General features: G+C 40.3%; 2 protein-coding genes across 3 annotated transcripts; both read right to left on the bottom strand.

Annotated features, from left to right (window-relative positions):
* Positions 1-239: 239 nt before the first annotated feature.
* On the bottom strand, positions 240-7,737 carry LOC110976818 (uncharacterized). Of its 2 annotated transcripts, none has more exons than XM_022230427.2 (5): positions 7,176-7,737; positions 5,934-6,008; positions 5,422-5,661; positions 3,582-4,355; positions 240-3,224 (listed from the first exon to the last, which is right to left on the bottom strand). In XM_022230427.2, the coding sequence occupies exons 2-5, from the start codon at positions 5,974-5,976 to the stop codon at positions 2,605-2,607; spliced, it is 1,677 nt and encodes a 558-aa protein (XP_022086119.2). In that variant the 5' UTR covers positions 5,977-6,008; positions 7,176-7,737; the 3' UTR covers positions 240-2,604. The 2 variants fall into 2 exon arrangements, with proteins under 2 accessions (XP_022086119.2, XP_022086118.2); XM_022230426.2 differs by having other exon boundaries at positions 7,113-7,737.
* A 1,983-nt stretch (positions 7,738-9,720) lies between these two features.
* LOC110976823 (uncharacterized) lies at positions 9,721-15,828 on the bottom strand. The gene is made up of 4 exons (XM_087142237.1): positions 15,623-15,828; positions 14,904-15,143; positions 13,615-14,433; positions 9,721-11,709 (listed from the first exon to the last, which is right to left on the bottom strand). The coding sequence occupies exons 1-4, from the start codon at positions 15,663-15,665 to the stop codon at positions 11,069-11,071; spliced, it is 1,743 nt and encodes a 580-aa protein (XP_086998363.1). The 5' UTR covers positions 15,666-15,828; the 3' UTR covers positions 9,721-11,068.
* Between the last annotated feature and the right edge of the window lie 400 nt (positions 15,829-16,228).

Raw genomic sequence — 16,228 nt, forward strand, 5'->3', positions numbered from 1 at the left:
TTAACCTAAAAGGTTGGTACACCGAAAATCTTGACAATTGCACCGGCTATAAAAATTGCCAGCCCGGGGTAAAATCTTACCGCAGGACTGTGCCAATGCTTTACAATTCATTTTTTTTTATTTGAACGGAGACGGGCGGTTTGTTGCGTGACGCATTTCGATCAAACGTATGCTAATATTTAATCTAACCAAAGCAAGCGGGGTGGCACAACAGAACATATTGGTTGGACACTACCCGATTTCAAGCAATTACAGTTTTCAACTTTATTCAAGTAGAAATCAAACCAAAACCTTTTTTTCTAGTCAGGACCTCCTGGGAGTGCAACGTCCGATTTATTTTTGGAACACATTGATATAAAGTAGTTACACGCTGTATTCAGTGCGGTTCTGGGCTTTTGATTCTCTTTTGAGATCCGGTTGAAAACTATTTTTTTTACTCTCTACTGCAAATTATTTCCTTAGGTTCAATATATCACCCATGTGGAATCCTATTGTTCCTTTAACATCTGCACAACATTAAAAAAGTAATGTTTACATGCTATAATGAACACCTTCAAAATGTTTGACATGTGACGTGTAGTTTTTATTTCAAGGTAATATTCACTGACGTCGATTGGTGTTGGCTGAGGGGCGCAGCTGGTCTCCTTCTTGTTAAGTACCAACGATCAGATCTCAATGACAGACCTGCTAAAGGCCCCCGTCCAGATTTCCTCTTCTGTGTAGTGTGTACAGATCGACGCCTATGGAGTTAGGCATCGAACATTTGATTTTCCTTATTTCGTAATAATGCTAAATTACGTTAAGATTTCGACTTATTAAGACTCAGCTGCATATACAGGAACTGACACGATAACAGATGAGAATACCAGAGCTGTACAGAGGAGTCCATCACAAACTGAAAGGCCAGTCGGAAGCATGCTCAGGATAACGTCAAGGGTGCTTTAGTAAAGTTCATTAAAATTGCCTGTTACTTTAGTACAAACTGATGCCTTTGAATCGACTGACAGGGACTCTGCGCGGACTCGACTGTAGCTTAAGAAAAAAATATTATGAGCAAGCCACAATCTGGTATTACCTCTGCGATGGCCAGACAGAATAAAAATGATAAGAATAGCAAAAACGTTTGAACAATCGTAATTTTATATTTCTTTGTAAATTATATCCTTACACTACCAAAATCAGAAGGTACATCTTCGTATTCTGTTAACAAAAGCAGAAATCCTTGGACCGAGAGTATCACACGAAAGCCAAATAATCTTAGAAGAGTACATCTGCGTATAGATTTGATAACGGAAATCCTTTGACCAAGAATATCTCAAGAAAAACTAAATTATATTGAAATAAAGAACTTTGAATAATGTGTATATTCGCAAATTTAATTTCTTCCACCAATCGTTTAAATTTGCACGCTGAAACTTGTGCAAAAGTTTCCGTATTCCCAACACCAAATTATGATTACATAACATTAGAAAAAACACCACCCATCAAATTTTCTTTTCAAGTACGTACCTCTTTGAATTATTTTTAAATACAATATATCAACTCAGCAACACATTTGTCAGGCAAAACAATGTTAGTCATCTCAACAGGCTCGGGGGATAAACAGAGGTGAATGTTTACAGCCGTATAATATTGTGGAGCACGCACCATGCCATTGCAAAAATTCTCGATCTTACTTTCTTCGAGCAAAAGCAGAGCCAATACCAAGGACTAGCAATTTATTCGTTTACGGCAGACACTCTCACGTATGATGAGTTGCATTTCACAATTTTCCCATTAAAAACAACGGTTTACACATCACTTGCGCCATGGGACGTGCTCACAGAATTGACTGGCATCGATAAGTTCATAAATGGGCACAGGTCCATAACCGTTGTACTTGAAAATCTCGATAAAGGGAATAAGCCCGTCCGTGTGCACTGTAATTCCAAGAAAGAGCGAAAGTCAAATTCCTTCCGTCTCCTGCCTCCCTGTCACTAATACTAGGGTAGTTGGGGTAATAATGATTTAACTGTGTTTCCACGCATTTTTCCCTTCAGTTTTGCTTTTGTCTAAAATCTATTTGATCATCTCTTTTAAGGTGGCATGGTGAAAAGAACACATTTGAAGTATGTGAACTTGTCCCTGACAGAACGCTGTTGCTATGATGCAAATCTCAGAAATACTTTGATAGGTTTTCTTATCAAAACTGTGAAGCAAAATTAGCGCACTGAAACTAATCTTTGGGAAACGGCTCCTCGTTATGTTCTTGCCGTGCATTGATAAATTAGCAAAGAAAAAAATAACTGACAGGGAATTTTGGGCCAGTAAAATATCAAAGTGTAATGAACGTTCCTCCAAGGACGACTTCATAGGTTTTCGTGTACACATGGAAAATCGTTAGCATAAAAGCAAAAAGACACAAAAATATAAAAACAGGTTAAGTGACACACAAAAGCTGCATTTACAAAGGTATGATAAATGCATTGTATAGGCCTTTTATTCTGCAATGGGTCTGTGTCATGGAGGTGTACAAGTACCAGCCTTCCATGCTGCTAAGGTATATCGCTTCGCGCACTAATGTAAATTTATGAATTCCTCTATCACACATCCTGCCAAATGATATCACACCTTCCGATATATCTTGACAGAGTGGAAGTCTGCCACTGCTAGTTGCTGTCCATCCGCCAAGAATGTAATGCCGTAAGGGTTGTACAGATTCTGAGCCACACAGCTGATGAACTGACCTCTCACGTCATAGCGATGAATGTGACCACTGTCGTAGAATTCGGTACTTGCTGCCAAGTAAATATCCGAACTGTCACTGCACACTCCCCTGCAGCTAGCTTGCTCACCATCAATCGTTGGTTTGATTGTAGCAACTTTCTTAGCAACGTTACCATCGGATACATCTACTATGTGTATTTTCTTCCTGTCTTTGTCACTAATTGCAATCCAATCGTTGGCAGCTGTCGCCAAGAAGTAAGGTTTTATCGCAACCGGTATGGTGTGTAAGAGTTCACCGTCTTGGGTTAGTTCAGTCAACACCTTCCTCTCACAGTCACCCACAATGATGTTTCCAGTTTTCTTGACTGCTACCCCGAAAAGGTTCACCCGCGTGCTACCAACCTCATTCGGGCGCACTGTAGGGAACTCGTGGATCAACTGTGCATCGTCTCTTCTGTACACTTTGACGGCCAGAGGATCTAACACTATCAGATAGTTTCGTGTAGCTGTGACGTCATCTGGGCAAAATGATGAAATCGGTTAAACTGGAGTACGGTGCGATAAAATGGACATTGAATAGGACGGATTTAATTTAGAAACATTGGGTTTATGCATCCGTTTTAAAATCTACCCATGTAACAAATGTAATGATCTTGTTTGGTTAACTTTACTTCCATTTATAGCATAAGTTGTCTTTTTCGAACAAATTGTGGATCTTAGATTTATTTGCAAAAAAGCAAAGCAGAGTCCTTGCATAAACTAACCAAAAGAGGGTGTGTTTACACTGATGTGAAAGGATACAAAATCAAAAGTGAATCTTTTACGTTCCGTTAACAATTTTTTTTAGCTGTTGATGCCGTCCCAAAGAACCTTACTTGCTCTTAAAGGGATGCTCTGCCAGTAGTTACCCAAGCTGTCGAAGACGACAACTCGTCGGTTCCTGCTGTCAGTGACTGCAATTACGTCCGGTTCAGCTGCGGCGATGCCTCGTGCACCATCAAACTCGCCACAACCGCTGCCAATTTCGCCAATAGTGGAACATAGCTCCCAGACGTCTACCATCACAATTTTGCCAAGATCACCTGAAGACTTCCCCGGCAAGAACTTTGGGCGTGAGGACAGGCCATCTATCTTCACCTTGGTAGCAGTAGGAAGTTCCTCCATCGATGACATGGCAGCAGGATAGTCCAGAAGAAATTTGCCGTCTGATTTGTTTTCAAGGACCATTTTGGCATGTTCCATTACGCTCGATCGCCTTTCCTTTAACTCCGCCAGTTCTTTCTTTAAACAACCACTGCGTGTTTTCCACTGTTTTTTAATTTCATTTATCGTTCGCTTTTGCTCTTCTTCCACCTGTTTTATTATGTTCTCAAGTTCTTGCCGGAAGCTTTGTTCTGCATCATCCACAACCTCTAAGGCTTCCTCCATATGCCTTTCTCCAAAACTGTAACGCTGAATCTCCCGTCTCATTGTCGTCCTGCATCTGCTTGAGAGTTCAGCGTTGTTGCGCACCACGTGCCCGTTGTGCTCTGCTGTTCTGCAATCTGGGCACACGAGTGCTTCGCAATTTTCGCAATAGAAATTCATCACATGTTTCACATGGTTTGGACAAAATATCCCGTTCTCTGGTTTCTTAGGAGGCCGATAACCTTTATCGAAAAGGAAACAGTGCAGCCTTAAGTAGAAATAAATGTAATCGTTACTGAGAGCTGGTTGGGGGTCTTATTGGACAAACTGTCAAAATAAAATTGAGGACAATAGGAGCTTATTTAAAAAGGTTGCCCATATAGTAACAATTTAGACGTGTTGAAAGCAATCTACAAATGTCGTTAATATGCTTAAAAATATTTCTTTGATTTCTTGAACATCTACGTCTATGTGTATTGCTGGAGCTTAATGGTACAAATTTTACACTTTGCGCAATACCTTCAAAAACATACCAAATGCGTTTTGATTGTCCTATTAGTACAAGTTGAGAATATCAGCATTAGAAAAAAAAATGTTTACATCTTTCAACCACATGACTCTTAATTCGTTATCAATAAAAATGACAAAAATGTCACAACGTACGGGGTAAGTTTCTTAAAGTCGTGGGTTATGGAATAAAACAGTTAGTGAAGAACAAAGTTGCAGGATAGCGTGATAACAAAATGCTCAAATTAACAAAGAGCATTTTTGTGTCTTAAAGTGAAGGGATTATCTTTTCCTTTTAAAATGAATACTGTAATTCCTAGTCTTGTTGGGCCACTCTAGCAAACTTTCATTGGTGCATCTTGGAAGAGAATCGGCTATGTAGGGTGAAACTTCTCTTCTTTCCCTGCCAAAGATGGGGACACGTCTTTTATTTAGTCATGCAATCATAGATACAAAAGTTAAAATCCTCTGCACATTTAAACATACGAAAGCGTATAAGGGCCACTTGCCCCCCAAAAATTTCGAGTGACTAACTCCCCGCGGCGAGTTGGCCTTACACACAAGTGGCCCTTATACGCTTCCGTATAAACACTGCAGCTGAAACAAAAAGTCCATGCCTTTTGTGTGTGTGGTTTGGTGTTGCTTTTTTGCTGAAAGGGCCAACACCGAATCTTTGGTTCCCTCGGTCTTTTACAACAAACGAGGTTAGTTGGATGTGAACCACTGCACAGGAAATAAGAGACAAACACTAACGTCACAACAAAATGTTGTATCATTGTGAATGAATTACAAAAATCATACTTAGACTTTCGGCAAGGTCGCACCGGCGAACTTTTTGCAATGCTTCGCACAAAGTTCCAATCAGGTTGGTCCCCGTAGGAGCCTGTTGCTTCCATTTCAGGAGCATCTGGTAAATCCGGTTGTCGGTGTGGTCATGGTCTGCCTTAATTTTCTGTACCTCAGAGTTATTAAGTCCAAGGAAAATTCCCAGTCTTTCCCACTCAGCGCCAAGCTCGCCAGCAAGCTCAGCGAGGTCTTGATCTTTTGATTGTGGAGACAAAAACAACACCGATGACAATTTTTGCAGCAGGCAAGGTAGGGTTCTCTTTTTCAACATTTTCCATGGTCTTTTATTCAAACCGGTGTTGCATCTTACAGTTTATTTCTTCAATTTTTCAATACAAACAACTGCTTCATCTTGAAATATAAGTTTTCTTAAAAGTGTTTCATCCCAAATTTAATGTTGCATGAAAAGGTGTGCAATTCAAAGCATGTGTAAATCAAAGCATATCATAGCAGTAGCAACTACAAACCTGTTATTACTTGTCCTTGAACATCACTACCTCCCTCTGCCATGTTTTGTGTGTACAACGTCTGTTAAGCCAATTCTGTTCAAAGTAAATAAAAAATTTGCATTTTTTTTCAAATTTTGTCTGAGCTTTACGTAAAGAAAACCTTCACCGTCAGTGACTAAAGTGTGACTCAAAGCTTATGTAAACATTGCTCAAACGTCCTAGCTATCAAAGGATGGTTTCTGTCAGAAAGTGCTGATTAACATCAAAAGGTCAGTTATGTCACACGTTTTCCAATTTTTGGAATATGAATACGCCAAAGTTAGCTCTGGCCGAGGGAACAAAAATACTACAGTTAGATGAAATCTTAATCACTTTTCAGCAAAATAAAGAAATATGACATATAAGAAATACAAACATACGAAACCATGTCATGAAACAAAAAAGGGTAGCCAGAAGAAAACGTCTATTTCTTTGAAGCGTTTTCTTGCTAAGCATACCTACTGTGGCAAAACATCGGTTGACGGCTTTAGACTCCAAAACGAAACAATAGATAGGATTGGTGTATATAGAGCCTTACATGGGTTTTCAAACTCAAAGTGTTATGCATTAAAATAGACAAAATATATACATCTAATTGACATCTAATCCAAACGAAGTAAACATTTCTCAAAAAGTAAATTGAAGAATAACTCAAATTAAGAACCACAAATCTACCACTAAGCTACGAAAGCACATACTTCTCAGAAATTTAGTTACTAGTGAAATTAAATAAGAGTTAGCTACTGTCAAATTCTACAAAAGAGATACAATTTTAGGGACCATCTCACGACTAAGGGTGGATTCAAGCCCCGAAATCAGGGCTTGCCTGTAACGACACGCTAGGTAACGTCATCTGTGAAGTTTCATTTATTTTGTTTTTATGGTTATTATTATGCAATTCATGGCCGCATGCGTGCGTATTCGCCTTGTGCATTGAACATATGTGCCAATGGGAAATTTTGACATTTGGCTGACTTGTCTCAGATGTTTTGTTAAGGTTGTGTCTTCACTTTGCACAATCTGGGTATCATAATTATTGCCAGACATTAGTGAAAACCTAGCTCACTCTAATGTTAACGCAAGTGACACTGCATTGTTCGTTCTGGGAATCAATTTATAAGAACACTTATATGGGGAGGGCAGAGAATTATTACATACCCAAGAAAATTTCTGGTGGCAAAACCTCTCTACGGCGTAGGCTGGAAACTCCTGGCTTCTTACCTGCCAACAGATGCGCTTTAAGCACAGGCAGAGTCACACAAATGAACTGGCTTGGTGGCAAGAATGATCCAATATGTCCAACTTTCAGCATCACCGAAAGTATCGCCGTATGGTAATATGGCGCATTTTTTTAGCTTCCTTGTACAAAACACAATGGGTGAATGCTAGTATCATGAGGAAAGCGCGGCACAGGTTCGCCCCTCACGGGTCACTGATCACAGCGCAGAGTTACAACGAATACCACAACAAGCCCACGGCTTTCTTATAAATAGACTTATTTGATAGTTCAGCCGGGTATAAAACGGGTTTTCCCCAAGCCCTTTGGTCAAACTCTGAAATCACATGCAAAACTTTGATGGGCTGTGATTTCTTCTTTTTTTTTTCTTCTTCTTTTTTTTCTTTCCGTCGTTTTTTTTTCTTTTGCTTTCTTTTTATACAGCATCCTGTATAAGTCTCTGTTTTAATAAAAACCTGCTTTCAGTGGGATCCTAGTTTCTTTGCACATATTTTTTTCTAAATGGCGGAAGCTAACACGAGGTATAGTCTCTTCTAAAAACTGGCAAAAAAAATGTTGTCCCAAAGGAATGCTTATGGCATAGCCCAAAATTGTTGTTCTGAAAAATTGCACACAGGCCCGCCATGACCAGAAACTCTGTACACGGAGTATCGTCCAGGATGGAGCTCAGAAACACGCATGCTCAATCTGATAATTAAGTTGGAAACAAACTTCGTTTGTTGGCTTAAAAAAATCCACTATCTGTATGAATCAGTATAACTAAACATTACCAAAAGTTTGTTCTTGTTGGCAATAATTTTGGCCTCAAATGCACATTTTTTCAGTTTATTAAAGAGCGTATATAATTGACTGAATCTGATTTATTTGCTGTATTTGTATTTGCTGAGAATTCGTTTAAGAATTTGTTGTAGTACTCACGGCCTACTAGGGCTGAGACGTAACAGTCCAAGAGTTTTTGCAGTGGCTAATTTTGCTGCATGAGCTACTCGAACGCTCCTACTCAATGAAAACCGTTGTCCAGCAATCATGGAGCACGAGCATCAATTCTGGCAGCATGGAGGTACCCCTGCTCGTACTTGACCGTAGTACTGGTGTTGAAGGAGAAGATACTTCAGAGAGTATGGATGGGACCGGAGGAGTGCAACCAACAGTTAAGCGAGATTTAACTGTCAATAGGACAGAGGGTGATATACTGATGATTGTCCCGAGTACATAAGCATTGACTCCGAACTGTAAAAATATCTGGGTTAGGGTTAAAACATGTGACTTCCTAAAATTTGAGTGGTGTCAACCTAATTTGGGAGGCTGACATTAATGTCTGGCTTGTCCTAACCACAAAAAAGTGGTTGATATTAACTCATTTTGTTAGACAGTATCTAATCTTTGTTCTAATCCCAAAAATTGGGTTATCACAACTCATTTTAGGATACTTGCAATTTGCACCCCCTTGGGTTCAAATTCAACCCCAGCAAATTTTCAGTGTTAACGCGGTTTGATTTAGGAGTACTTCGCACGTAAGATTCTCCTACGTAATTCAAGAATTTATTCTGAGTAGCGGGCAAAACTGGCAAGATTTTTACAGACGTTCTCGTTGATTACTTGTTCACTAGAAAGCATACTACAACAGACTACCCAAATGCAAAGATACAAGAGCCTGCTCGAGGTAAAGATAAACGGAGCCCAAAGATAGCCAGCCCATATGTCGGTCACGTCCGTGTTCTATGCACGTGAACAATCGAAAGCCGCCCAACGAAGCGCTCAACGAGCTAACAACGTTAACACTCCCGCTGAAGTGTGAAAAGATGTATATGACAGGTTTAGGCTGCGGACTTTTCTATACTATTCTGTACGGTGTTACAGTCGAGACTAACACAATCCAACCAATGGCCTCACACGACCAGCGATGTGTAACAGGGTGAACAATGAAAACTACTCTTTTTTCACAGTGTTTGAATAGTTTCAGCTTAAGCGGAATGACTTTTGACAGACTTGCGAGGATTTGCAGGGACTTTAGTCGAAGTGGACGTCACACTGCTTCCATTTTTTTCTGTCATGGATAAAGTCGATATACTATTCTTCTAAAACCATACTTTATTCATTGCTAGTGAATGTAAATATTGATAAGATATTGTCATTTAGAAGTTTTACAATGCTTTTTGTGACATGTTAAATTGTCAGTTGCCCTCCTTTCAGTGATTTTCCCAAGACCAGTGAGTGTGACCCTACCACAATCTTTCTGATATTAAACATTTCAGCTCTGGTCATGGGGAAATTGTACAGTACATGGAGGAACTTGTAGTTACAAACCAGAAATATCTGGCTGACAATTTCTTGACTCCAAACGTGAACAGGATATACGTAGACATAAGAAATAAATAATCTTTTTCTGACTCTGATTTTTTGATTTTCGTGTCAATAGAGAGCTTGTACCTTATATTTCATAGATATGAATATCTATGTGTATATAGATATATATCTATGAATATATCCATAGATATCATTAGTATATTTATTTCTTACTAACTTGCAGAGTTACTGTTACACACACGTTGTATAGAATGATGTGTACTTAGTAGAAATAAACAAAGAGTGTACATCCGAAATAAGTGTATATATGCAGTGGTAAGGAAAAATGTATGTGATTCCATCGATATTCAATGAATGAAATGCAAAAATGAACAATGGAAATACCAGTTATAAGGCCTACATTGAAAGATCGCATCCATTTATTGTGATTTGAAGATCATCCTTCCAGGGCTCGACATGAATGCTGTTTCTGCAGTCAAACCCAATGCTTATCGCTGGTGTGGCGTGACGTATTCTGACGTGTAATTCTGAACCCAAAACTAAAGACCGTAGATTTGAAAAATCCGAAAGAACAGAAATGTTGGGACTAAAGCTACGCAGTGTGAAAACGAAGGTTTCGAATCAGGAAGACGCTTTGTGGGCTGAATCGGAGAGAGAGGATAACGAACGGTTGGTTGAAGACGAGTCTAATTCAGAATTGGAAGACAAATTCTGCTGTCTAGTCTGGTTACATGTAAGTGATCATGGGAAACTTGGGAGATTTGGAGAGATAAATATGAATAATACTTCGACAAGGATGTGGATGAAGATCAAGAAATGGAAAAAGCTGAAAGGCAGACTTTATGGGCAGTCAAGCAAATCTATTCCAACAAGTGCAGGATGTTTTGTCAAGTGACCTGCATAAATTATAGAAGATATGATCAGAAGGATATTTTTGAAGACCTTAAAGACAAAATAAAAAAGATGCAAACTTTTTCAACGAGATAAATAGGTATATATAGCGATGAAGACGGCAATGCTTAAAGACCAGTAGCTGGATACCATTTTATCTTTTACAGCAAGTCTACTGGTGAATTTTGTGCTAAAGAAAAAAATATATAAAACAGTCACTCATGTAAGTCACTCTTACAGTAATCCAACATTATGCTTGTTTCACACATTACGTGACATTCAGGAGTTCAATAATCAGCTTGTAAAAAAGGATGGTGAAAATGAAAAGGTAAACAAAGTTATACAAGTAACCCACTGGGTTTCGGCTGATTGTGATTTCTACTAAATTGTTTTATTGTGTTTTGAAAGAAATTGTTTTAACACGCTGTACTTGTACAAAGTCGGGTCGTTTTTAGTGATACGGCCAAAAGATACTAACTGTACAGTCCCCGTGCATGACTGACTCCATCTCAAGCTAACAGGTTGCGGTGGCTAACACCAGGTGAAGACACCACTTTAGCGGCTAATCGCACACTATCGATTCTTACATGTTATTCTTGTAAGCAAATGGAGTGCGCTCGTGGCGATGTTAAAGCGCAGCTGTATTCTGTCACCGCTGTACCAACTCTTCTGATCACTCTTACTGACAAGACAATCTTGGCGCAGCCTTGCGATACATCTTGACAGAGTGAAGGTCGGCCACTGCGAGCTGCTGTTCATCCGCTTTGAATGTGATTCCGTAAGGATTGTACAGGTTCTCAGCCACGCAGGTGATGAACTGACCCTTGATGTCGTGGTGGTGAATATGCCCACTGTTGAAGGAGCCGGTGCTAGCCACGATGTAAATACCTGATCTATCGCCGCACACTCCCCTGCAGCTTTCCGCCGGTCGGCCGTTGATGTTTGGATGCAGGGTGGTAACTTTCGCAGCGACACCCTCTGAAAGATCCACTACTTGTACTGTTGCCTGTTCCATGTCACTGATCGCAATGAGGTCGTCATCCAGCACCGCCAAGAAGTAGGGTTTTAACTCAACCGATACAGTATGTAGGAGCCTACCATCCTGGGAGAGTTCTGTCAACACCTTCCTCTTGCAGTCACCCACGATGATATTACTGTTCTTTTTGACTGCTACCCCGAAGAGGTTCACCTCTGTCTTGTCAATCTCATCCGGAGGCACTGGGTGGAACTCACGGATCAGCTGCGCGTCATCTCTGCTGTATAACTTGACGACGAGAGGGTTAACAACTATCCACACCTTTGGAGTAGCCGCAATGTCATCTGAAACCAAAAAGAGACCATATTTTCACATAATATGACATAAGAAAGATTAACACTTACTGTTCTCGTAAAGAATGCTTTAGAACAAAGCAGCTTTCAACAAATCAACTGTTTACTTAGCTCTGGTCTCCCAAACAGTCGTTGAACCGATAGTGAAACCAGGTAACATAAGTTGTCCAGAATGTATATGAAATAATCTGACGATATAGTTCAGTGGATTCTTTTCTTGTATTATAGCCATAGTACCACTAGTTCAAAGAATCCCAGTTTTGGCAGTTCCAAGAATTCCATTTGACCATGCCGCCACAAATTTAGCAATTTCTGGAAGATATTTTCATTAGAAAATGAACTGGATATTACACTGATATTTTAATAAAAAACTTTTCAGAAAAAAAAGGGGTCTCTCTGGGGAGTCAGTTTGTACTCGGAATTAACAAATAATATAATCATAAGCACCTACTCAGTTTCCCTATATGATTTGTTCATAACTTATGTTCAAAAAGCTGTATCCTCTTTGAGTGATCCCTGTTCACCATCGTGATGACTGGGGTGTGATCCCTGGCTACATGGTGTATCAGATTTAATGGCTTCTCGCTAGCGCCAGAAGCGCCATAATTAATGTTTTTCACGTAAGATTTGTAAAACGTCAAAGCAAGTAAAATACATCATGAGATAAGGGTTGATGCAAAGTTTACGTCGATTAAAAAGAATCCGCGTTGAGAACTATCTTGAAGGAATCGGAACGAAAAGAAACATTGATGGGATCGAGGTGATTACCAAATTTCGTAAAACTGTTGGTATGGAGAAACTATTGCAAATGTCATGCAATGGAATGGCCACTTCAGGGATTTCACGCTGCGGCAATTCTGTTCCCACTAAAGGACGATATTTATTTCATTGAATTATACACGTATAGGCACATGCTTGCAAGTACGATTTACTTTACCTAATTCAAAATCAGGTTTGTGTGTTAAAGCTACCCTCACACAGGGCTTTGCGATTGGAATCGCGGCACTCATCAAATTATTTGAGGGAAGTAGCCAAGGTGTCTCAAAACGCTTTTCGGCTTTATCAACCTTCTCTTTTTCAAGATGTATTTTTGCGTTGGGGAGATGTTAATTAACCTTCTCTTAGTTATTAACCTTCTCTTAGTTCGCAAAGATGTGCGCGGGAATTTTTAACATGTTCAAAATTTCTACCGACTGTCGCCATTCCAGTTTTCTAGCCAGATCTTCTGAACCTAGCCTCAGGGTGCCCTCAATGGCTGCCAAACCATCTCAAAAATGTCGTTAGCTTTCGGCAAGTGTGAAAATCTGCGACAGATTGAAAAAGCTTTTGAGAAGCTTGCCGAAGTTGACAGAATTTTGAAGATTCTCTGGCGTATGTCTCGAGACTATTTTGCGAACCCTGGCAGAAGTTTTGTGAGACGCCCGGAAATGTGGAGATAATTTAGACGGATGCTAACCTCGTTTTTTTAATACTAGCCGGACAGTGGCCGCAGAATGTGATTTGGGTTGCACGATGAATACAAATGTTTTGGCAACGGTCTCCAAAGTCGCATGCCCTTCACGTAAGTTTGCAAAGGGTGCGATAATCGTCTTAAAGCCGGTGCTCAAACTGCGTGAGATTTGATAAATGTTTTGCTACTCTTGCCAACATTGCAACACAAAATTGACAAGTTGACCACAAGCACAGCGAATTTTGCGTGACTGTCGTAAGACATTCACATGAAAGTCGAAAAACAGTCGCAGAGATTTACAAACAAGTACAAGTCGCAGCCATTCTCGAGCAAAAGTGCCCCGAACCTAGCTAAACTCGCCAAAGTCAACAACGCTAATGAGAGGTCACCTTAAAATTCAAGTTGGCCTTACATAATGTAAATAGAAATATTGGAAGAAATCTTACTTGTCACTGCGTTAATGCTCTGCAAGCAGTTTCCTTGGCTGTCGAAGATCACAACTCGCTTATTTTCCCTGTCTGTGACGGCAATCCTGTCTGGTTCGGACGTGGTGATGCCGTGTGCACCTTCTAACTCTCCAGAGTTTCCGCCCGGATTGCCGATGGTACCGCACTGCTCCCAGACATCTACCATCACTACCTTGCCCAGATCGATGCCGTGTACAGCCTGGCCCTGCAGGAACTTGGGTCGCGAGGGCCGACATTCGGTCTGTGTCCCGACGACGATAGGAATCTCTCTGGCCAGCTCCTCCAGCGACTTTGCAGTAGCTGGATACTCGAGGAGAAATTTACTGTCCGTCTTGCTCTCCATAACTACTTTAGCATGTTCCATCATGCTTGTATGCTTTTCCTTCCAGTCGGTCAGTGTCTTCCTCAAATTTGAGCACTCGATGTGAACTCTGCGCTGGTTTTCTATTTCATTCAGCCATCGCTTCTGCTCTGCCTCAATCTGTTTCATGGCTCGGGCGGCTGCTTCCTTCACATCCTCGAGTGCCTTTTCGAAACACTGCTTTACTTCTTCCACAACCTGCAAGGCCTCCTCAATCTCTCTCCCAGCTGAGGTGCAGCATTGAATCTGGTCTCGCAGTGTCGTTTTGTATTTGATCGAGACTTCAGCGTTGCTATGCATGACATGAGGCTCAGGATGGTTAGCGGTACTGTAGGGGCAGACGAGTACTTGGCAGGTTTCGCAGTAGAATTGCTTCACGGTGTTCATATGTTGGGGGCATATTATTTCGTCTTCATGTTTCTTGATCTTCTGGGGACCTGAATCGAAAAAGAATCCCCCACTCATAATAGAAATGAAGATACTGCTGGTGTACCGAATTTGGCTTTGGTGCGTTTTCATTGCGTTTGCCAATTTTTCAATATTGTTGGCCATAAAGCTAAGGGCAGAGATAATTTCATTCAGTGCCTTTGTATCGCCTATTCTCGCTTTAGGTTTTTGATGATAGTTTTGGTGTAAGTGGTGGTTGTAGTTTAGGATTGGGTTGGGTTTTGTTGGGTTGGATTAGGGTTACGTTAGGTTAGGTTGGGTTTGGTTAGGTTGTATTGGGCCAGGTTTGTGGTCATTAAATGGTTGACAAACTATGGCTAGTCATCAGTAGCAAGACAAACGAATAAATCGAAAATTGTTAAAACATCAAGCAGAAATTAAAAAACCTATGACGTAAATATATATAATGTAAGACACACATCGCGTGCTGCTCGACATTACTATTACCAATTTGTCTTACCTGACAGCTTTTCGACAAGATCGTTCCTACCAACGTCCCTCAACGCTCCCTGTAAAGTCCCGATCAGATCTTCTTCCTTGGCCTGTTGCTTCCATTTCAGGAGCATCTGGAAGATCCTATTGTCTGTTCCTTCAAAGTCATACTTGATTTTCTCGACCTGTGCAGCATTGAGACCGAGGAAGGCTGCCAATTTCTGCCACTCACCAGCCAGATGATCGGAAAGCTTGCCGAGCTTTCGGTCTTCACAAATGGGAGGCAAGAACAATACAAGTGATTAATTTTGTAGATGACAATGACAACCATGTTCTGAATGATGATATCATTGATAAATCTTGGCCTTTACTTTGCGTTATTTTGTACCATATATTGTTTCGTTTATTCTGTACGCACAAGTACTATAGTAGGTTTTGTAGTACATGCTTAGAAATTATGAAAGTTGGTTCCTTTCATCGTATTTCTGCCTTACAAAGAAATCTTTGCTCATCCGACCATTTGTTTTTCCTGTCTCTGTATTTTAAAATAATACCCAATGGATACACTGAACATTGGAATAAAAATTTCAAGGTTTTGAATGTAAAATCTTGACTTTAAAAATGGAAAATGCAATTCTCAAAATGAGGCAAAACCGTTTTGTCCTCGAAAATATGGAGGAATCGGAACCATGAACATACAAAGGCGTACTACTCAAAATGTGTCACAGCGCACACTGCAGTCTATACCTGTCAATCCTTGTTCCATATCGTCAGGACCCCCCTCCGCCATGTTCTGCCTGTACAGAGAACGGTTGTCCACTCCTATTCAAAGACGTCGAGAAATTTTGTTCATTTTATCCTAAAACGTGATCGTTTTGTTCCAAGTCAACAAGCATCTAAGTCAAATGTAGAGGGGTTTTCCTGGAGTCCTTTATCTACAAGTGAAAAACACATATATCAATGGGTATATTGAATTCTATTTCAATATATCTAAATTCATGTTTTGATCTATCATTGCACTAGTTATAAGCCTTGACAGATCAAGGGGAAACGGGGGGGGCATGCCATTCCCCAAGGGGCCCAACGACTGGGACATAAAGTTACATGGACAAACTTTCATCTGGTTTATAAACCCCGGCCCAAGGATAGATGCGGTTTCCAAAATGCTAACGTATTCCTTGTATGTCTAAACAACCGGCCACATATGCAAACCAAGAATGTGACCTGCAGCATTCCTCCATTATTCTAAAGTGTAGAGTTATGTACAACTGTGACACGCCATAATATGCATCCTCATAAACTATTTTCCGTCAAGAAATAAAGGGAGTGTATCAAACTTAATACGAAATATCA

Source organism: Acanthaster planci, linkage group LG10, assembly GCF_054643075.1.
Source record: "Acanthaster planci isolate LZ-2023a linkage group LG10, COTS_SCS, whole genome shotgun sequence".
In the NCBI taxonomy this organism is placed as follows: domain Eukaryota; kingdom Metazoa; phylum Echinodermata; class Asteroidea; order Valvatida; family Acanthasteridae; genus Acanthaster; species Acanthaster planci.

Bases quoted from the DNA above. Each gene is read 5' to 3' on its own strand.
- LOC110976818 (XM_022230427.2), bottom strand. From the start codon at position 5,976: ATGGCAGAGGGAGGTAGTGATGTTCAAGGACAAGTAATAACAG. The intron at 5,662-5,933 runs GTTTGTAGTTGC...CACAATCAAAAG, and splicing joins TCAAGGACAAGTAATAACAG to ATCAAGACCTCGCTGAGCTT. The intron at 4,356-5,421 runs GTATGATTTTTG...TTTTCGATAAAG, and splicing joins CGACCTTGCCGAAAGTCTAA to GTTATCGGCCTCCTAAGAAA.
- LOC110976823 (XM_087142237.1), bottom strand. From the start codon at position 15,665: ATGGCGGAGGGGGGTCCTGACGATATGGAACAAGGATTGACAG. The intron at 15,144-15,622 runs GTATAGACTGCA...CCATTTGTGAAG, and splicing joins TATGGAACAAGGATTGACAG to ACCGAAAGCTCGGCAAGCTT. The intron at 11,710-13,614 runs GTAAGATTTCTT...TTTTGGTTTCAG, and splicing joins GAGCATTAACGCAGTGACAA to ATGACATTGCGGCTACTCCA.